General features: G+C 39.5%; 1 protein-coding gene across 1 annotated transcript in view; it reads left to right on the top strand.

The window, feature by feature from the left end:
• TTBK2 (tau tubulin kinase 2) overlaps positions 1-22884 on the top strand; it is a 123350-nt gene extending 100466 nt beyond the window's left edge. The window contains exons 11-15 of the mRNA XM_069596071.1: positions 2318-2534; positions 4971-5182; positions 6939-7527; positions 17776-19049; positions 21585-22884. Coding sequence (XP_069452172.1) covers positions 2318-2534; positions 4971-5182; positions 6939-7527; positions 17776-19049; positions 21585-22047 — 2755 coding nt within the window. The 3' untranslated portion in view covers positions 22048-22884. The remainder of the gene's footprint in view (positions 1-2317; positions 2535-4970; positions 5183-6938; positions 7528-17775; positions 19050-21584) is intronic.
• Positions 22885-23416: the final 532 nt, after the last annotated feature.

Genomic DNA, 23416 nt, shown 5'->3' with positions numbered 1-23416 from the left:
GCTACAAATAACAGATATTCAAAGATACAAAGAAACATGCTAGTAACTGGAGATTGTAATACAGTTCAGTCTGTGTTCACAATTGAGTTCAAGGTTAAATTCAGCTGAATGAAGAATAAGAACTAGAAGACGACAACACAGGTAGACTTTAGGCATATTTTTCAACTCCTATACCCTGATAATAGAGATAGTACCATCCACTCAGGTGCCCCTGGTATATTCATAAAAATTGATCAGTTATCAGGTCACCAAACAGAGGTAGTTCCACAAAGTAGAAGTGTTACCTTATCTGATCACACTGTAATAGAAACAAATATTATTTACTAACAAAATAGTGTCAAAGGCCCTTCTACCTGGAAACGTAAAAACCTTCTATCAAACTACTCTAGGGTAAAAGGGGAAATGGAAACTGAAATTATAGGAAAAATATTGATAACTAAAACAGTATGTATCAGAATCTGTGGGATACATTTAAAGCCAAGATAAGGGGAAACTTGATAGCATTGAATAAGGAGATACGTAATGTCAAGATGTCTTATTACTGATGATATTAATGTTGGTAATCTGGTTAAGGTGGTGTTAAGTTTTTTTACCATAAAGTTGCTGTTTTTCCCTTTGTGTTTTACTACTCAGGATACTTTGAGGCTATTTGAATATACTTACTTTTCATTGTCTACTCATTTTAGTATCCATCTTGCCTGCAAAGTATTAGACCCGTAAGCCTACTGTTTACTATCTGGCTCTTTGAAAAAAAAGTTCAATCACCTCTGAGTTTTCTCTCTTTGCAAATGATATGGTCGAATGCCTGAAAAACCCTAGAGAATCAGTGTTAAAGAGAAAAAAACGGTAATTTATGTCCCACAACTCTTAGCTGTTCGTAGAGGGAGAAAGTGTAGAAGATAGAAGTGAAGTGAAGTGAAGTTGCTCAGTCGTGTCCGACTCTTTGCGGCCCCATGGGCTGTAGCCTACCAGGCTCCTCTGTCCATGGGATTTTCCAGGCAATAGTACTGGAGTGGATTGCCATTTCCTTCTCCAGGGGATCTTCCCGACCCAGGGATCGAACCCGGGTCTCCCGCATTGTAGACAGATGCTTTACTGTCTGAGCCACCAGGGAAGCTAAGAGAATGCTTTAGATCAGGAGTCATCAAGCCTTACCTGTTAACTAAGGGCCAGATGAATATCTGTGAGCTCTGCTGTCTGCCACCACCACCACTGCCTCTGTAGTGCTAAAGTAGTATAGCCAGTATGTCAACAAATGAGCAGGCCTGTGTGCCACACATAGTATTACACAAACAGATGAACACATTTGGCTCATAGGCCCTAATTTGCTGACTCCTACCTTATATTATGGGAAAGGGCATGAAAAGGATGTTCAGTCTCATTGCTTGTCTTGACATCTATCCAGTTCTTCCAAATATCTTTTTAATGTTTACCCCTAATCTGCTTCTATAATTTATACCTTGCCTGCAAACACAGGCCATGTGCTCCTGTCACATGTATCTTTCTTATTCTCACAGCATGACATATTTATAACACCTGGGCCTTTAGAGTGGTTCACTGAGAAGACATCTATTTTCCCACTCACAATAATTGTGTGTGTCAGTATAATCTGCTGAAGGCATTTTTTTTCTACTTTTAGACATTGCACATCCCTCTAAGAAAAGGTTTTGCTCTGTGCTAAATGTTATGTTCAGTCAGCAATATTAAGTTAATATTAAATATTAATATTAGTGAGTTATAACAGAACTAGAAAAGCCCTTCATGGGCCAGAAGTCTTGGGGAGTGATGACCAATTATGTAAATAGGACATGAAATTACTTTGAAAGAACATATGGACAAACGCCAGTTAATTTTTTCTATTTTGTTCCTGGTCAGTTCATACAGAACCATATAAACTGTATAGTTAGAAAATTTCTTGTTTCCCCTTGAAGGCAAGAATCATAACATAATATTTTTCTGTTTATAGTTTTTGTTATTCTCTAAGAAAAATAGGTTAAGAATAGAATATATTAAAATTCACAGAGTCAATAGAAAGTAAATGCTTTTAAAGTGATTGCTAACTTAGAGAGTTATTGTGTAAGAATTTGTGTTTTTAAATCAGCTTGAAAGTTCCGTTGATCAAAATGCCGTTTATTTTATAGAACTGGCATGCCCTAAGTTTCTGAGGTTTTTGTTTTGTTCTACTTTCTTTATTATGTATAGACTTCATCATTTAAATCTAGAAACAAAATGTAGGATAGTCCCATAGTAATTTTTGATTCTGGTGTTTTTAACCTTCTGCCATTTTTTCTTTCTTTTTTTCATTTATTACTTTCAGAATTGCCAACGCCACTCCCATCCCAGGAGACATGCTTCGAGAAAATACAGATGAGGTGTTTCCAGATGAACAGCTTAGTGATGGAGAAAATGGCATCCCTGTTGGTGTGTCACCAGATAAATTGCCTGGGTCTCTGGGACACCCTCGTCCCCAGGAGAAGGATGTCTGGGAAGAGATGGATACCAACAGGAATAAGATAAAGCTTGGGATTTGTAAGGTGTGTATTTCTTGCATAGGAAATGATATCTATCTCTGTCTTATTTTTCTCCTATTGGTTTAGCAGAATATCATGATTCTCAATTTTGAATAAGTAGAACACTCTGTTGCTAGTTATTTATATATTAATGATTACAGTATTTTTTTGTTAGTTTTGCCCTATATAGCATTCAGGTGTTGACATTAAAAAATCTTCATCTTATATTTTGTGGAAGATGAAGGTAGTTTTAAAAAAATTACCAGAGGCAGAGTCTAAAAGAAGATACATCTGTAGAACAGAATTTAGTGGTCTTTCCAAATAAAATGGCAAGACTCTGGCCCTCTTCCATAGTGAAGACCAATGGACGTCTAAGTGTTCATTCTGAAAACTGTCTCAAACTTCCTTAAGGAGAGGAAATGAGGATTGGAAGTGGAAAGCATCAAGTTGGTAATGAACTGACAAAGTGCATTTTGAATAAGTAACATGGTTTTTTCTTCATTAGAGCTGGAAGCAGGTGAACTTCCCTGGTAGCTCAGACAGTAAAGCGTCTGCCTACAATGTGGGAGACCCGGGTTCGATCCCTGGATCAGGAAGATCCACTGGAGAAGGAAATGGCAACCCACTCCAGTATTCATGCCTGGAAAACCCTCTGGACTGAGGAGCCTGGTAGGCTACAGTCCATGGGGTTGCAAAGAGTCAGACACGACTGAGCTACTTCACTTTAACTTTTTCACTTTCCACTTGTAAGTATGAGGAGAGATACAGATATCTGCATTAAATGATTTTTAGTATACTATCTTGGGGTAGATTGTCTTTAAATTTCTCTTCAATTTTACTGTTTCCGGTCATTTCTATTTTCATGGACAGTAAAATGAAGATAAATGGGATGGAGGGACAGTGAATTACAAATAAGTTAGTTTTTGGTACATCCTCTTTTTATGATTTAGTTGGAAAGGAGGTTAACATTTACAGGTGTAAAATGAGACTCCTGGCTGATATCTGGTAACAAGATTGATAGAAAGTTGGCTAGTTATTCTTTGTGAATGGGAAATATATCCTGAAAAGAAACTTAGTGATCACTTCTAAGGAGCTTGGCCTATCTTTGGACAATACGTACTATATTTTCAAACTGCTGCTGCTAGGTCATTTCAGTTGTGTCTGACTCTTCACGACCCCATGGACTGCAGCCTACCAGGCTCGTCCGTCCATGGGGTTTTCCAGGCAAGAGTACTGGAGTGGGGTGCCATTGCCTTCTCTGGTATTTTTCAAACTATATAATTTTTTAAAATTAACAGAATATGAGAGTTATTTGCAGAAATGTTCTCTGTGTTGATGTGATGTGCTCCCTGTGTGTCTGGCTGTTAGTAAGAACTTTCTGGACTAGTGAAAGTGAAAGTTAAGTCGCTCAGTCGTGTCCGACTCTTTGCGACCCTGTGGACTGTAGCCCATCAGGCTCCTCCATCCATGGGATTTTCCAGGCAAGAGTACTGGAGTGGGGTGCCATTGCCTTCTCCATTCTGGACTAGTAGTAATCAGGAATAAGTAGTGAAAAGTAGTCAGGAAGTTGGTGTCAGATTTTTGTAGTGTCACCTCTGTCTGTCTTTATAGTACCAGAAGCAAACTGCTCTTTTTCTTTTTGTCTGTATGGCTTACGGAAATTTTAGTTGCCCAATCTTGGATTGAACCTTGACCCAAGGCAGTGAAAGCTCTGAGTCCTAGCCATAGGACCACCAGGAAATTCCTGGGAACAAACTGTTCTTTTTTTTTCTTTTTTTAACTCATGGTATTTTTTTTAACTTTTTAAAAATTAAAGTGTAATTGATTTATACTGTTGTGTTAATTTCTGCTCTACAGCAAAGTGATTCAGTTATGCATGCATATATATATATGTATTATTTTTAAAACATCCTTTGCCATTGTGGTTTATCACAGGATACTGAATATAGTTCTCTGTGCCATGCGGTAGGGCCTTGTTGTTTATCCATTCCATACATAATAGTTTGCATCCACTAACCTCAGCTTACCACTCCACCCGTTCCCCCACCCCCTCCCCCTGGCAACCATGAGTCTGTTCTCCATGTGAGTCTTTCTGTTTCATAGATAAGTTTATGTGCATCATATTTTAGATTTCACATAAAAGTGTTATCAGACAGCATCTGTCTTCTCTATCTAACTTGCTTCACTTAGTATAATAATCTTTAGGTCCATCCACGTTGCTACAAATGACATTATTTCACCAAAATATAAAACACTAAAATACTGAATCTGAGAATAAATTTAGAAAACTTATTTAATAAAGGGTTAATAGTCTAATAGTAATGAATTAAACTAGCCAAAATACCCTAATCTTCTGAAAAATACATCTCAAACACTTGCTTCTATTGAAAGACTTCAATGATTCCTACCATGTATAGTGACTAGCATGTTTTTCATGGTTTTCCTTAATGTTTTGCCTAGGCTGCTACTGAAGAGGAAAACAGCCATGGTCAAGCAAATGGTATTCTGAATGCTCCAAGCCTTGGTTCCCCAATTCGTGTCCGCTCAGAGATTACTCAGCCAGACAGAGATGTTCCATTGGTGCGAAAGTTACGTTCTATCCACAGTTTTGAGCTGGAGAAACGCCTGGCATTGGAACCAAAGCCAGATACTGACAAGTTTCTTGAGACCTGGTATAAAATAGTTTTTCTTTTTTCAAAGCAACTAAAATACTATTATTATTAATTTCTATTATGTAAAATTTTTCAAATAAGGAGTTCTTGCATTTTTGTAATGCTCATTTTGTAAAGGTGCCATCGTCATCCATGTTTTTTAGTTAACATTCTCATTCTTAATGTGACTTTCTAATATTGTTCCCAGTCCTGTAACGTAGAGCCTTTGGCCATGGGAGCTGATAACTTCCTGAGACTAGGTAGGAATTAAATGAACATTTTGAAGTGGCTTTGTTTGGAAGGTGATCTCTCTTATTGGAATGGAGGAGTATAAGTTAGAGAGGGCCTAGGAAAGATGGCAATAGGCAAGAAGGTGGAAGAGTACATGAAGCAGGGGAAAAAGTAATATATATACAAGTGATAGGCAGTTCAAGTCAATGAAAGCCTTCTATGAATAAATGCTATAGGAAGAAGAGATGTGATTGTTTATCGTTCTACCTAGACAAAAGGAAAGATGGAACTTCAGAGAGGTATATACATAGGTAACCACTGTTTGTAGTTCATGGTTATAAGGCCCATTATCTCCCTCTGTGATTAAAAAAAAAAACTGAAACAAAACTTTGAAAAGAACTTCAGATATATTTTTGAATTATAGAAGGCTTTAGCAATATTAAGACTTCAGTGGCTTTAGTAATAGTAACATCCTTCAATATATATCCCTGCTGACTACTATCAGTAATGAAATATGAGGTTAGAAGTGCCATGTATTTGACTAAGTAGTTATGGTGTCTGAAGACAGTTCAACCACTCCTGGACTAGTCCAGTCTAGCTTCCATTTAAGCAGTACTTCATAGCTGTGTATTCTTCACATGGTACTCATTCATTCTCACAGCTATGTGATGTAAGCTTGTGTGTACGGTGATGCGATCAAAAGGATGTGCTGAGGCGGTGTTTAAACATTTTCAGTTGTGCATGAGATTGAGAATAAAAAATAAAAGTGTGATAGGGATAAAAGCTTAGTTTGGGAAAGAATTAGTCTGACAAAAGAATGGAACTAAAAGAGGGTCTGTGCTGAGGGAAGAGCTGAGAGACAAGACAGAGTTGAGAACAGAAGTACTCTGAGAAAATGAACTCAAGGCAAAACCTGGAATGAGTTGGGAACAGTGGAAGGAAGTGAAGCACCTTATTACAAAGGAGAGGAACAGGGTATTGCTTCAACTGCTTCCCTGCACATGAGAGTGGTTCTCAGAAGCCAGTGCAACCAAATACCACCCGTCTCATTATTGCCTAGCCCTGTCTTTGGAGGAGTTTATTTGAACTAATGTACATTTATATACCTCTCTGAAGACAAAACAAGTTCAGAAAATATTTTCCTGATGTATATTGGCGTCCTCATTTCCTTTTTGTAGGGCCTCTGCTGAGGCAAAAGCCCCTGGTAAGTTTTCGCTCAGTCTCTCAGAGCAGAGAGAAGAGGGCAGTGTGATTGTCTTGGCAAAGCAAAGATGAAATGGATCGCACGAGTCACCCTAGTTAACCTGGTTAAGATTTTCTCCTGCCTGGCAACAGGAGAGTCATCTTCCTCCCATGGGCTCTGTCTTTCAAAACAGGATTATGATAGGTGGGGAAGAGCAATATTAACTTGTGAAATGTTCCTAATGCTTTATCCATATTGTTTTCTCTCATCTCTTGGTAAATATTAGTTCTGTATAGAGCATATAGGTTATATAGTAAGTATTTTCTCTAGGACAAGTAAGTAACTTGTACTCATTTTCTTAAGCTTGGAGAAAATGCAGAAAGAGCCCAGTGCAGGAAAAGAATCAACTCTCCCTGCTCTGCTTCATAAGCCTTGTGTTCCAGCTGTGTCCCGTGCAGACCACATCTGGCACTATGATGAAGAATATCTTCCGGATGCTTCCAAGCCTGCCTCTGCCAACACTCCTGAGCAGGCAGACGGTGGTGGCAGCAATGGATTTGTAGCCGTTAACCTGAGCTCCTGCAAGCAGGAGGTTGATTCCAAAGAATGGGTGATTGTGGACAAGGAACAGGACCTTCAAGACTTTAGGACAAACGAGGCTTTAGGCCCTAAAACAACTGGAAGCCCTTCTGATGAGGAGCCCGAAGTCCTCCAAGTCTTAGAGGAGTCACCTCAAGATGACAAGTTCCAGTTGGGTCCTTGGGCAGAAAATGATCGTTTAAAGAAGGAAACCTCAGGTGTGGTGTTTGTGCTTTCTGGGGAGTGCCCTGCCACTGCTGCTTCAGAGCAATATATAGACAGGCTAGAACTCCAGGCTGGAGCTGCTAGTCAGTTTATTACAGCGACACCCACAAGTCCAATGGAGGCGCAAGCAGAAGGACCCCTTACAGCGGTAAGTTGTTTGCTCCTGTCATTTCTCTGTCATCCGCTCAAGGTGCTATTAATAAAGGACTTATCAACTAAGATTTCTCAGTGGAGGCCTGAGTTTGGCACATGGGTGTAAGGGAATGGGGCTTCCCTGATAGCTAGCTCAGTTGGTAAAGAATCTGCCTGCAATGCAGGAGACCCCAGTTCAATTCCTGAGTCAGGAAGATCCACTGGAGAAGGGATAGGCTATCCACTCCAGTATTATTGGGCTTCCAACTTGTGGCTTCCATATTTGTGGCTCAGCTGGTAAAGAATCTGCCTGCAATGCGGGAGACCTGGGTTCGATCCCTGTGTTGGGAAGACCGCCACCCCCCGCCCCCACCCCCGGAGAAGGGAAAGGCTACCCACGCTAGTATTCTGGCCTAGAGAATTCCATGAACTGTATAGTCCATGGGGTCTCAAAGTGTGGGACACAACTGAGCAGCTTTCACTTTCACTGTAAGGGAATGATGTCTGGGCTAAGTTGTGTAGTTAATCTCTCAATGTGAAATTTCTCAAGTGTTTTCTGACAGGATAAGCAACCTAATATGTGAAATTCATTATAACCTAATTTCAGAATAACAAAATTAGACCCCTAGAAGTGTCTATGTGTGTATATATAATAATGATTTTTTAAAATTTGTAATTCTATAAATTTTTATATTTTATATGAAGGTGGCATATGTTTAACCATTCATGGTTTATACTTTATAATGTACACTGTTACTAGGTATCATCTTTTGTTTCTTCTACATAACATTCACCCAGAAATTCTTCATATTTTACACTCCTTTTAAACAGTCGTTTTCCAACCTTTTTTCCACATTTAATTTTTATTTTGATAGTAGTTCTCCACCTGTAATGTCCATTGTTCACAAAATAGAGTCCCAGCCTCACTTCCACAGCTTCTGCTTCAGGAGGTCTGGGAGAGTGAGAACCCAGGAATCTGCATTTTAACAAGCAGTTGAAGATAATTCTGATACAGGCCTTCAAAGGAACATTTTGAGGAAACTCGACTCTTTGCACTGTCTGGGCATTTAGATGGGGATACCTGTTACCCTGTTCTTATCAGTAAGCATTGGTGCCCTCTGACTACGTGAGACCCACAAAAGCTAGATCCAGAGGCAGTAAGGAACTGTATGCAAATCTCAGGCCGGAGCAGGTGTATCTGCCTAGATGGGTGGAGTACCAGGTTTCCTTAAATGCCACAATCATCTAGCAACCATCTCTTCCCACTCACCTGTAACAGCATTGTTCCCCAAGCTGAAATGTTTTTGGTTAGAACAGAACTACACATGCAGGTGTAAGATACTAAGAAAAGGCAACAAAATTTGATTTTGTGTACAGCTCTGTAGGAATTTACCTGCACTTCAAAATAGAGAAATAAATGCTTGTCTCTTTCTTCATCAGAGTTAGTCAGTCTTTCCTTCTTTACAAGTCATTAACTGCATAAAATGGCCTAGCCAAGGGAACAGGTTGGGGCTGAAATCTGGCCCAAACTTTGCAGGCTGAACTGTGCTCTTTGTTTAGGGCTGTTTCCTCTTTGAGGGGCATCCTTTTCCAATTGTACAAAGGTACCTGTTGGCTAGAGGTGGATACTCTCTTCTCTGAATTTCTTTTTCCACAGCCCTCCTTGCTGCCTCTTTCCATTCATTCCCTCTTTCCACCTTGTCAGATTCAGTTTCTTCTTTGACCCTTTTATACTCACTTGCTCAAGTGTTTTTCCAACAGCATTGTGCTGTGCTTCCCTTCATAAAGGCTTGCCTTGGCGCCCTTCCACCTGGTGTTTTTTACTCTCTCCCATCAATACTGTTCTGTCCATTAAAATTGTTCTCATGATTCTCTTAACACTATCTGCAATGTTTTCTCTATCAAGCTTTTGAAAGACTTGTATATTATATTTGATAGTATGCATTTGATCTCATTTACAGATATCTTTAAATAAAAATCTTTTTCTTAACTGAAGGTCTCTTAAATACAAGCTGCATCAATTATACACTTATGTCTAAGGTGCTGAACTTATCATTTCCTTCATTTTGGGGAGCTTGGGATAAAAATATATTTTGGTTCTTTTCTTGCGGCCTACATTCAGAGTTTACTTTTGCAAGCAGATATAGTATTACTTCCCTAACTTAACTGCAGACATATTAAATAGGGAGTACTACCAGTTAGTCTCTCTAGATCTTTTGTAGCTTTGTTTATATTGCTCTAGCTTAGATAGTATGATAAAACATACTTTCCCATTCTATCTGAATATTTTAAATTATGACATATCCTGATGGGAAACAGTTTATATCTTTTTCATTCAAGCTTGCTTGTTTGTTATGATAATGTGAAAGGAAAATGTCCTGGTATCTTAAAATATGTAAGAACTATGAAAATAGGCAAGGCAGAGTTTATCTGTATTATAAATATAGCTAGCATATTAAATTAACTGATGACAACTTCAGCTCTCTTTAATTCTGTTTCTTAGCACAGATTTATGAATTTTGTTTAGGGCTTTCTTTATCCATACACATGAAACCACTAGTCATCACATAGCATCTATAAAATTTTTAGATAATATATTTTGAAAGATGGATAAATTTGCTAGATTGAAAAGAAATTGGTGTGGGGTTGTTTTTGGAAATTAGATTTTTTCCCCATCAGGGTAAATGATTGTGAAGTTGAACACACTACTAATCATTTCTAAAAAGATGCTGAACAACCTGGATTTACAGGGAGCAAAATAAGACTAAGCTTTGGTTTATAGGAAAGATACTATGTTTTGATTAGCAAATGGAGAGGCAAAATTAAGCTGGCATGAATGACAAGTGTAGAGAAGGAGACTGAAATAACTGCTCTGAAAAAGGTCTGACTACCGGGCCAGAATGGCAGTGAGTCTAGGAAAGAAGGCGACCAGTTTCACGCAGTTTTGGCTGATCACTGTTGGTAGGGAGAGCTTGGACTTGGGTCTTCATATGGAAATGGAAGAGTTATTCCTTACAGAATATCATGGTGGATTGCACCACATGATCTCTTGGTTCTAGACAGTCCTTTAGAAAGACATGCTTCATTTTACTTTGCAAACAGTATAAATGTGACTGGAGAATAATAACACCACCTATATGTTACCTATTTCTATGTAACAAAGTACCCCAAATTTAGCTCAGTGTGTCTGACCCTTTGCAGCCCCATGGACTGTAGCACTCCAAGTTCTTCTGTCTGTGGGATTTTCCAGGCAGGAATACTGTTTAAACAATAGTTGTTATTTCACACCTTTTTTGAGGGTTGGGAGTACAGGAGTGGCTTAGGCTGTTAGGCCTGGCTCAGGGTTTCTCATGAGGTTGCTACCAAGCTCTTAGCCAGGAAAACCATCATATGGTTTGACTGGGCTGGGCAGATCCTCTTCCAAGGCCATTCACATAGTTGTTCGCAGGCCTCAGTTCCTCACTGAGTGTTGGCCAGAGGCTTCAGTTCTTCACCACTCAGGCTTTCCATACTTAACATGGCAGCTGGCTTTTCCAGTGAGTGAGGAGAGAAAGAAACAGGGATGGGGGAGGCTTGGTGGTAGAGAGAACATCCTCCACCAAGGTAGAAGCCACACTGTCTTTTATAAGGGCGATCATCATTTCTGCCATATTCTATTAGTCACACAGACCAACCTTTCCTCATATCAGGGGACTGTAATATACTGAAGAACTTTACTCACTGACTTTTTTCTCAGATGTTGAGAAGAAGAAAGCAGGGGTTGGGGTATAAAATAATGCACAAGAAGGGAGCAGGACAAGAAGAGTCACATAATTTTTTTGTAATCTGTCTGTCAGCATCTACTAAGAGGATTACTCTGACTGTGTTAAAGGAATTACTAATTCCAGTACTAGGAGATTCAGGTCAGCAATTGATTACATTGCCTTAATTCTGTTCTTTTCAGTCCTTCAGTTTATTAAGTGTCTGCTAAGTTCCAGATTTTATGCTATACCTTAGGGATAAACAATTGGTACCACCCTGTTAGGTTGACAGTGAAGACCTGAATCTTAACAGTTACCTTAAACCACATGAGATGATTGTGGTGGAGCTGTGTACACAAATGAGGATATAAATAAATCTGCCTAGGATAGGAGCATGCAGTGTTGGGTGTTTTTAATTATGTCTTATTTTCTGATTTTATTTACCATTGTTGTTTAGTCACTACGTCACGTCTGACTGTTTGCGACCCTATGGACTGCAGCACACCAGGCTTCCCTGAGTGTCTCCCAGAGTTTGTTCAGACTCTTGTCCACTGAGTCAGTGATACCATCCAAGCATCTCATCCTCTGTTTCCCCGTTCTCCTCTTGCCCTCAGTCTTTCCGAGCATCAGGGTCTTTACCATGGTGAAGATACATTACTTTCAAAAACAAGAGAGCTTTGAAGGATACATTTGCTGGAAGGAGATGCAGGGGTGTCAAGCAAAGATTGCAGAGTGTACAAAGGCACAGAGACTTGAAACACCAAAATTCAGAATATTTAAATAAGTAAGCCAGAATGGTAGGGCAAAGGAAGGAAGCTGAAGATGAGCTGCACAAGTAAGGTGATAAAGGACGTTGGCCTGCCCTGCTGAGGTATATGGGCTGCAGGACAAGAAACTGCCAGGTTTGAGGGAGGGGAGTAACATGGTCTTTGCGAGCCATGTAGAGAGAATGGCTGGGGCAGCAACTGGTGAGGAGGCTTTGCAATTAGTTCAGTCAAATATGAGCGCTTGCATTGTGAATTGTGAAAATCTCAATGAAGATGTGAGAGACAGTTCGGTCGTGCAGCTTACCTGAAATAGTAGCTTCATGTGACTTTTCCAGTGTCCACTGAATATTTGGAGCCCTTGTACACCTAGAGTGACTATATTAAAGCTCACAGAGTTACTCAAAGTTTCCACTGAAAAGTGAATGAGCCATGTAATATGTTGACAGATGTAGACTTTAATAGTATTGAAAGGTAAAAACTTTTTGGATTGATTGCCACCTGGTTGATTGCTTACCAGGTGGCTCTAGTGGTAAAGAACCTGCCTGCCAATGCAGGAGAAATAAGAGATGCAGGTTCAGTCCCTGGGTCGAGAAGATCCCCTGGAGGAGGACATGGCAACCCACTCCAGTATTCTTACCTGGAGAATCCCATGGACAGAGGAGCCTGGTGGGCTACAGTCCATGGGGCTGCAGAGTCAGACACGACTTGAAATGGAGTTTGTGGGAGTTGAATGCTTGTGCATTAACTAGGGAGTAATGTCCTCTGTCTGACCATGGATTTCTATTTTTGATCTGGAAATGTGGGTCATTATAAGTATAGAAAAGTTCTGTTTCTATGAGTTTACATCTCTAGAATTATTTATACACACATATATATATACACACATGATACATTATGTGTATTATATGTATATAACTATATTATATGTGTATATATATATACACACACACACACATATATATATATGATAGTGTAATTTAATCTATGAACAGTCGGAAAAGACTAAAGACTGGGTGGACCAATTTGGGGAGTAAAAAAAGCCCATTTGTGAATTGTTCAAATGAAAGATTGGACTGTCACTTAGGAGAGGCTTCATGGAAGGAACCCAGGCATCCAGTGTTGATTGACTCATATGTTAACCTTCACTGAGCATCTGCTATGTGTCTGGTACAGCACTCGGGGTCAAGAATCCAAAGCCCAGTGAGTCTTGTCACTATTTAAGTATGATAGATGCCACGATAGAAACCTATAGGGCGTGAAAGTTGGGGAGGGTTGGGCTCTATCCTGAAAGATATAGATACTGTATGAAGGGGCTTGAAAACTATTAAATCCTGTAGCCATGTGTGCGATACATAATTATAGGCCAGCCAAGAAATACTTATTTCAATCTGTCTTTTCTGGGACTTCTAAAAAAACTTTTACTCATAGTTTTTGGCACTTATATAAAGTATTATATATAAAGATGCTTTAAACAAAAGAAGTCTACAGTGAAATTTGAATAGCCCAAAGAAATTTGAATGGTTAAAATTTAATTTCTTTAATAGACCTGGAATTTGTTATTCTACAGTTATTCTTGTAGTAGGAACCCATAAATTACGACCTCTGTCTCTTCTAAATTATTTGTTAGGAAAACAAAATGAAATATAGATATTTCGTATATACCACAATTGCTTTCATTTGGAAGAGAGACAGTTTGGTATGGATGTTGAATTTACCACAGTTTTTATTATTTTAGTAGCATTACTATCCTTGAATGAGAGGAAAGGAAAAGGATAATTTGTAAGTTAAAGTGCAAATAGTTGATTTGCAGTTTGTCTCTTGCTGTGTGGCCAGTTCTAAACATTGGGTAACTGTAAAATAATGAGGCTACTTTATCTGAACTAAAAAGTAGTGAGAGTGATATTAGTCACACTCAGGACTAGGCATTAATAAAAATAAGAAAATATGAAATAAATGGAAAAGACTGAGGTCATTTTCTAGTTTTGTAGAAAGGTGTACTGATATAATTAGAGAACAGAAGAAAGGAAATGTTTGAATTCATGCCTTAATGAAATGTTTGTGAATTAGAGAATTAAACCTTTAAAAGATACATATAGCTTACTGGCAGATCATTAATTTAGCCTATTTGTGGAATGTCCTGAGTATAGGAATTGCTTTTGTCTCTTTATAGTCTAATGTTAAGGAAGCTGTTTTCATCTATACTTAGAATTAGCTTTCTTTATTTCTGCCTGCAGCTATTGATCTTTGGTTTTGCTCCTCTTAATGTTTTGTAGATTTTTTTTTGTTTTATTTTTCAGACTCAGTTTCCAAGACTTCATTTAAGAGTGTGTAGTACAAGTCAGTAGGCTTTCCCTTTGAAAGAAGGACTTTCAAAATCCTAGAATCCTGTCCCTGCCTTATTTTTTTTACTGTATTTTTCTTCATTTGTGAAATTTGTGTTAGTAGAAGTACTCAATTAAAATACCAAGCAGGTATGAAATGGAATCAGTAAAAATGATTTTAGGAATATTTTATAAATTAAAGTGCAATATAAATATTATATGACAGTAATTTATGCAGTTTATCATAATTGCTCAGAATCTTTTCAAGAAAATTAATTCTTCTGTCTGGTGGTTCATATATCTTTTCTGTATACAAGATTATCACCTCTTTTGTCACACCATACATATATATACATATGTATCCTGAATTCAGATGAATTAAGCTCAAAAGTACATTGATTTCCTAACTTGAATCCTAGAAGACCAATGGAGAGTTACTTTTGTAAATAATACTGATTTCATTTTGGCTAATGTACTTGAAATTACATATAATAATGAAAAGACTTGGTTTATTTTGAATGTAAACATAGTCATCTCCCTAGTTATTTGGTATTTAGTACCATTTCATATCTGCTTTTCTTATCACCATCACTCTCAGGTCTTAAAAAGTAATTTTTAAGAGGTCAGTTCAGTTCATTCACTCAGTCGTGTCGACTCTTTGCGACCCCATGAATCGCAGCACGCCAGACCTTGCTGTCCATCACCAACTCCCGGAGTTCACTCAGACTCAAGTCCATCGAGTCAGTGATGCCATCCAGCCATCTCATCCTCGGTCGTCCCCTTCTCCTCCTGCCCCCAATCCCTCCCAGCATCAGAGTCTTTTCCACTGAGTCAACTCTTTGCATGAGGTGGCCAAAGTACTGGAGTTTCAGCTTTAGCATCATTCCTTCCAAAGAAATCCCAGGGCTGATGTCCTTCAGGATGGATTGGTTGGATCTCCTTGCAGTCCAAGGGACTCTCAAGAGTCTTCTCCAATACCACGTTCAAAAGCATCAATTCTTCGGCACTCAGCCTTCTTCACAGTCCAACTCTCACATCCATACATGACCACAGGAAAAACCATATCCTTGACTAGATGGACCTTAGTCAGCCAAGTAATATCTCTGCTTTTGAATATGCTATCTAGGTTGGTCATAACTTTTCTTCCAAGGAGTAAGCATCTTTTAATTTCATGGCTATAGTCACCATCTGCAGTAATTTTGGAGCCCCCAAAAATAAAGTCTGACACTGTTTCCACTGTTTCCCCATCTATTTCCCATGAAGTGATGGGACCGGATGCCATGATCTTTGTTTTCTGAATGTTGAGCTTTAAGCCAACTTTTTCACTCTCCTCTTTCACTTTCATTAAGAGGCTTTTTAGTTCTTCTTCACTTTCTGCCATAAGGGTGGTGTCATCTGCATATCTGAGGTTATTGATAATTTCTCCCGGCAATCTTGATTCCAGCTTGTGTTTCTTCCAGTCCAGTGTTTCTCATGATGTACTCTGCATGTAAGTTAAACAAGCAGGGTGACAATATACAGCCTTGACGTACTCCGTTTCCTATTTGGAACCAGTCTGTTGTTTCATGTCCAGTTCTAACTGTTGCTTCCTGACCTGCATACAGATTTCTCAAGAGGCAGGTCAGGTGGTCTGGTATTCCCATCTCTTCCAGAATTTTCCACAGTTGATTGTGATCCACACAGTCAAAGGCTTTGGCATAGTCAATAAAGCAGAAATAGATGTTTTTCTGGAACTCTCTTGCTTTTTTGATGATCCAGCGGATGTTGGCAGTTTGATCTCTGGTTCCTCTGCCTTTTCTAAAACCAGCTTGAACATCAGGAAGTTCACAGTTCACGTAGTGCTGAAGCCTGGCTTGGAGAATTTTGAGAATTTTTAAGAGTAAATAACTATAAATTTTAGTTTCAAAATCATTTTAAAAAGTATTAGAAATTTGCCATCTGCCTTTAGTATAATGAAAGAGAGGTGCAGGTGTAAGGTGACCTCCTGAAGGGCGACAGCAGCAATAGCACTTGCTGCCTCTTTCCCAATCTCATTGCAGGTGTGGGCTTATCGGGAGGTCATGTCTGAACTCAGCCTGTCTTGAATTAACCTGACAGAGCCTAGCAGGACACTGTTTCCATTTAGGAGCTATTCCAGGACATTAGTAAGGTGTTTTCTCCCTGGGCTGGGCTTAGGGCAAGCTTTGCACGTTCTTAAACCTGACAGTATTCCTGACACAAAGAGAAACAGATCTAAACAACTTATCTGACTCCAGCCAAATGGATTTCTTAAGTGTCACTGGACTAGAGGTGGGGTCTAAGTGAAATCTCCCGTTCATTCAGCTCCAAATTCATTTCACTTTGATTTCAGACCAATTTCCATAGTATTATTAGAGCTTAATGGGCTTCATTAAATGATCTGAATTACTTTCTCAAAAAGGCTTTTTTCTTACCAGTTTATGTAGTTGACATTTTCTGCCTCCTTACACATTTTAATAAATGTGAAGATGTAGGTGTCCTTAAGAAAGGATATTCTTACTAAATATTGAAACTTATTCATATAGAACTGAAATGACCTCTGTAGAAGGATGGTAGAATTTCATTTTATCATAAACTTGACCTTTAGAAAAATTAAATAAGATACAAAACATTGGTAACATCTTCATGTTTGCTTATAGGAAAATATCAGTAATATTGATTGGCAGAATTTATGGGTACAATAAATGCATGTGAATTTAGAGTTTTTCAACTTAAAATAATTTCCTAATAATTTTTCCTTAGGATCCTGTATCTGGATTCTGGCAGAAAATAGCTGGGACACTCAAAGGGACTTGGAGAAAATTTAATGAAAGGACCTTTTTACAGATGTGTGGGTAGAGTTTGAGAGAGCCAACGGGAACAGAAATAGAAGGAGCCATTCAATTTTCTGAGTCCTGAAAGAGAAGGAAGAGGGCAGTTAGCAGAACCTGGAAAGAGTCATATCTATAGGAGAGGGTCCCCCGTAAAAGAAGCTGTGGCCAGGAGTGTTAGAATGTACCACCAAAGCTGCAGTCCCTCAGGAGGAAGCCAGGAGAAGTAACATCCAGATCTTTCTCGCCTCCAATTCTCTGATCCTCTGTTGGTGCTGCCCATTGGGCAAAACACAACCAGAAATCAGAAGACAAGGGAGCCTGGACAGTGCAGGCAATAGAAGTCACTCTTCAGAGCACGGAGCAGGCTGAAGAAAGGGCAGAGATGAGCTTAGAGGAAGGCTACCCTGTACAGTTCCCGAGCAAGGGAACATGAGTACCATGCATTTGTATTCAGAATTATTCACTTGAAGCATGAGTTGGGCAAATCCAGTTGGGATCTGTGTTCCTCTTAGAAAAAATTAGAATTTGAGCTCTCAGGTCTCAACTCATGGATCATTTATAATTCCACATGATTGCATTTAGCTTTTTTTCTCCTCTCTCTCCAGATTACAATTCCAAGACCTTCTGTGGCATCTACACAGTCGACTTCAGGAAGTTTTCATTATGGTCAGCAGCCAGAAAAGAAAGACCCTCATACCATTGAGCCTACTGTGGAACTTTACTCTCCAAGGGAGAACTTCTCTGGCTTGGTTGTGATAGAGGGCGAACCTCCTAGTGGAGGAAGCAGAACAGACTTGGGGCTTCAGATAGATCATATTGGTCATGACATGTTACCCAATATTAGAGAGTATGACAGATCCCAAGACCTGGGACCAAAAGACCTTCCTGACCATAACAGACTGGCTATGAGAGAATTTGAGGACCTCCCTCGGGAATTGGAAGAGAAAAGCATTGTTGTAGGGTCAGATAATGAAGAGGAGAAATTAAGTAAAAGGCAGCATTATATTGAGATCTCCCCTCTCCCAGGAGACTTGGTAACAATGGAAAGGGATCACTCAGCTACTACTGAACCTCTTGATGTGACAAAGACACAGACTTTTAGTGTGGTGCCAAATCAAGACAGAAATCAGGAGATAATGACACTTCTGACAGTTGAACCTTCAGAAGTATCTCCACGAGTTATTGACCCATATGTTGAAGAGCAGATAGGCCAGGTGGCAGCAATGCAAAAAAGTAAGATATCTAAGGAGGATGACATCAAGCGTGAAGACTTGCCCAATCATTCTGGAGACCTCTCTACTTTTTTGCACCAAGAGGGTAAGAGAGAGAAAATAGCCCCTAGAAATGGAGAGCTATTTGATCCTGTTTCAGAGAGTGAACACTGTCCCCCATCCCGGAAGGATGTGGTTAGGTCATCCTTTGTAACTAGACACAGCCGAATCCCTGTTCTAGCACAAGAGATAGACTCAACTTTTGACTCATCCTCTCCAGTCTCTGCAAAAGAAAAGCTCCTCCAAAAGAAAGCTTGCCAGCCAGACCTCGTCAAGCTCCTGGTGGAGAAAAGGCAACTCAGGTCTCTCCTTGGGGACCTCTCAAGTGCCTCTGATAAACTGCTAGAGGAGAGATTAACCGCTGTTCCTGCTCCCTTTTCCGAGGAGGAAGTCTTCACCCCCTTTTCAAGACTGGCTGCAGACTCACACCTGAGCAGGTCAGCTGAAGACAGCTTTCTGGCACCCATCATCTCCCAGTCCAGAAAGAGCAAAATTCCAAGACCAGTTTCATGGGTCAACACAGATCAAGTCAATAGCTCAGCTCCATCTCAGTTCTTGCCTCGGCCACCACCCGGAAAACCACCTGTGAGGCCTGGAGTAGAAGCCAGGTAATGCTGTGTCCTCGCCTTTGTTAAGTGTGCAGCATGATTTCTGTGTCTGCTTGATTATGTCAGAGGTTTCATCTCTTCATTGCCTGCTTCTGATCATCTACTTCCTTCCCTGTCTTTCCCAAGCCGTACAGCACAGTGTAGCTGAAGTGTTCAATTTGATCCCAGTTAATTCTTAGCTCTCCCACTTTCTAGTAGTATGAACCCAAATTTCCTTATCTGAAAGATGGGTAAAACATTTGCTTAATTGTTTGGGGAGGAGGAAATCTGGTAGCATATGTCAAGAACTTTGTTTAGTGCTTATAGCATGCGACAAAGGTTCTCTTCCCCAGTCCATTTTAACGAGATAGTTGGTAATTTTCTAGTTTTGTCTAATCAGAATCCCGTTATAACAGATGTCATTATGATGTCAAGTTCTAGGGAAGAATACTTGTCTATAATTTGACGAATGGATCCTGGTAACAGTTATATTTATCTGATATATTTATCTGATGATAATGAATTAAATTTAAAAAATCCTATAGGGAGTTTCCCTACATCTGATGATATATACAACCATACATAATAAAGATATTGCCTTAATGTTTACTGTATGGTATGCTTGTTTATTGAAATATTCTTATTTGTAGTTGACCAGGGAGTGATTTTATTTTGAAGAGGGGAAAATAATTGGGAAGTAATAAACCAATTAAGAGTGCTTTCCTTGGAGCCATTACTCACTTTTCACAAAGTAGAATGGTCTAAACCCTTGGAGAAGAAAGTGAAAGGATAGTCTTTTAACAAAAGCAAAGTGAACATCAAAATAAATTTACATGAAAATTATAGCCTGTTTTAGATAACACAATAGGCCTCCATCTGTTACAAAGATTTCTGAAGTATATTAAAGTGAGGTTCTATCTGTATCATTACTCAGCAGAAGTTGTTATTCTTACTAAAGTTCAGTTTTGACTTGCCTTAGGGTTTCTTTCAGGTTCGAAGGTAAACATTGGACTTGAAATGACCATGGGACTAAACTTCAACAGGAAAAACGGTGATGAATAAGCAGCAGTCATTTAGCTGAGACATTTTAAAAAGATGATTCCATGAACAGTATTCACACATCGCCCACTTCTCTTTTGCTTGGCGTCTATGCTTAATAGAGATAGTGTATCTATGGCTTGAGCTGCTTTGGATTGCAGCTCAAGTCCAAATCTTAATTACCATCTACTATTTAGAACTTTGCATGTCCCTTAGAAGAACGAACTTGGTAACTTGATAACAAAGCCAAACATGTGGCATTGTGTCAGATACTACACAGCTGACCAGCCTGAAACTCGGGGAATTCAGTGAGAACTCAGCTTTCCCACACAGGTCCTGGCACAGAGGCATTGTCTTACTCCATTCTTCTAGTTTTACTATAAGATCCATGAAGTTAGGCTTAACCAGAATGAATTCCTGTCATTTGTCAGTATAGGTAGATGATGGGGAAGAAAGAGGAGAGAAAATTTAGAGGGAAAAAAAAGTAACTTGTTCTGACCCATGATGGTGATGTGGCTATGTATGTCCCCTGCATCCTGAGGTGCCTATACTACTTAGAAGTTTTTCTTCTGGTTCCTTCTGTAAGGAGTGGCATGTCAGCAGTTTGAGGTTTAAATTCTTAGACTGAATGGATTTTAGATAGGCCAAGACAGAAAGACATTTAGGGCAGAGGAGACATGCTATTCATATGAATATTTTCTATATTTGGAATTTTGGGCCCAAGCTTGGTTGCCAGTAAGAGAGGCAATCAGTCCCCAAACCCAGCTCTCCTGAATCACAGGCTGTTGTGAGGGGCAGAAACTGAGCTATTGTGAGGTGCAGAAACTGAGGCCCAGAGAAACCAGTGACTATTCTTTTCTTTTGGAAATTATTAAAGAAGTTAAAATATATTTTTATCTGCAGTTCCTGGTATTGGTGAGTATAGTTGGTGTTGAAGACATATTGTAGAGTTTAATGTTTGCATAAATGCATGTAGAATTCCTGTCCTAGAAGCCTTAAACAAAATAGTTTACTCTCTCTCATGTGCTAACATGCTAGAGACATTTCATTAAGTAAATCCTGAAATGGGAAGAGCTAATGTGCTCTAAGAGGAAGGGGACCAACAACATGTAGTGTTTCTGGATGGCAGACATCCAGTTAAGTACTTTATAGCACTTGACTGCTCAGTAACCCTGTGAGATAATATTCACATTCAAAGCTGGGAGAGGTTAAGTAACTTGCCCAGGGTTTATACAACTGATACATGGAAGAGTAACTCTGCATCCTCTGTTTCCTGATTTGGACTCACATCACACATATTACATATTGGAGAAGGAAATGGCAACCCACTCCAGTATTCTTGCCTGGAGAATCCCATGGACAAAGGAGCCTGGTGGGCTACAGTCCATGGGGTCACAGAGTCGGACACGACTGAGCGACGAACACACACACACATACATATTATGACTGGGGACACTGACTTTCTAGTCTCAACTGAAGTGAATTAAAATGAAACTAATTATTCTCTGTTCTTTTAAGGCTCCGCAGATACAAAGTCCTAGGGAGTAGCAATTCTGACTCAGACCTTTTCTCCCGCCTGGCCCAAATTCTTCAAAATGGATCTCAGAAACCCCGGAGCACTACGCAGTGTAAGAGTCCAGGAACCCCTCACAATCCAAAAACACCACCCAAGAGTCCAGTTGTCCCTCGCAGGAGCCCCAGTGCCTCTCCTCGAAGCTCTTCCTTGCCTCGCACATCCAGTTCCTCACCATCTCGGGCTGGACGGCCCCACCATGACCAGAGGAGTTCATCCCCACATCTGGGGAGAAGCAAGTCACCTCCCAGCCACTCGGGATCTTCCTCCTCCAGGAGGTCCTGCCAACAGGAGCATTGCAAACCCAGCAAGAATGGCCTGAAAGGATCCGGCAGCTTCCACCACCACTCAGCCAGCGCTAAAGCCCCGCCAGGGAAGAGTAAGTCAGCCAGTAAACTCAGCAGATAGGAGCTGGGCCGCGTCTCTCTGAAAGGTGTGCGATCTTCCTCCTAAATTTGATGCATGTGTGTCCCTGTACTGTCTGTTTAAAAAAGAAAAAAATCAGTGTTGATCTTTTCTCACAAAAGAAAGTAACATGATAAATTATTTATAAGAAGATATAAATATATGATAAGAAATTACCTAAGGCAAGCAGCAAGCAGATCAGGAATCAATGTCTTTGCATAGGAAGGGGCCATCCAGCGAAATTGAAGGAGGTGGAACTGGTTAAATGAGCTCTCAGTTTTTAGATTCCTTCCAAACAAAAATGTTGAAGGTAGGTGGTAGACTGGGATTTTAAGGGGTATGGCCTGCTTTTTTTTAAGGCTCTACTCAAAGATTATATAGCAAAAGTGAAACTTCTAGTATTTTCTTTCCAAGCTTCCCAACCTTGGAGAGTCAAATTTTAAGTCCAATATTAAGAGTATGTGGGAAGTGTGTGCTGGGGAGCCAGTGCTTGGATACGTTGGGCTGGTGTGTTTATCTAATGTATTGAGAGTTCACACCTTTACTTTGAGTCATTCCTAGTACCCTCCTTGGATTTCACATTTTTTAAAGTTAGTGTTTGCACCTGATCCAGTCTCTCTTATTTTAACACATTCTAATATGCTTTTAGCAGCACATGCTAAGAATTTAAAATCCAATTATTTTTAATCTCCTAATATTTATCTTTGGAGCAACAGTTCTTAGTATATTTTTATTGTGAAAAATATCTGGTGAAACTTAGGTAAAGGAAGGAGAAGTCTAAATAGAACTACTTTGCAGGCTTTAGTGCTTTAGGGAGAGGGACAGAGTGTAGAGTAATACTCTTCAAGATAGAAGAACCCTCTTCCCTCTGTTGTTTCCTCCTTGTGGAAGGAACACTGACCAGAGTAGCAGACCTTGCTTCCTTACACATTCTAGGTACCAGCTCTTTCTACTGTCAGTCTCCAAGACAGTACCAGGAAAGGACATCACTGTGGAATGTGACTTTATGCTTTCAGAGCTTTAGAAAGAAACATAGGAAGAAATTAGGTACTATGAGGCTTAAAATTATCAAACTTTGTATTTTATATGTTTAGCCAATAAGGAATGAGTACCTGAGGAAATAAATTTAGGGTCAGGATTTAGCTTTTAAGGTTTTATTACCTGCTTCTCCTGTGTTTTAGTTTGAATATTTGGGCTTCTTGACCTGATTTACACTTAATTTATAAAGCCGTAAGGAGGATCATATTTGTTCAGATCTCACTCTTTGCTAAGAGGAATCAATCAAAGTTACGTTAGACTAGATTTTTTAAATGAGCTCTTTTATACTTTGTAGTTTTTGTGTTGTAAAGACCTCATTAAGGTCAGGTAAATT

Source organism: Ovis canadensis, chromosome 7 (genome assembly GCF_042477335.2).
Source record: "Ovis canadensis isolate MfBH-ARS-UI-01 breed Bighorn chromosome 7, ARS-UI_OviCan_v2, whole genome shotgun sequence".
Lineage (NCBI taxonomy): Eukaryota > Metazoa > Chordata > Mammalia > Artiodactyla > Bovidae > Ovis > Ovis canadensis.
Note: the sequence above shows the minus strand (reverse complement) of the source record. Positions and strands in the feature narration are given on the sequence as shown.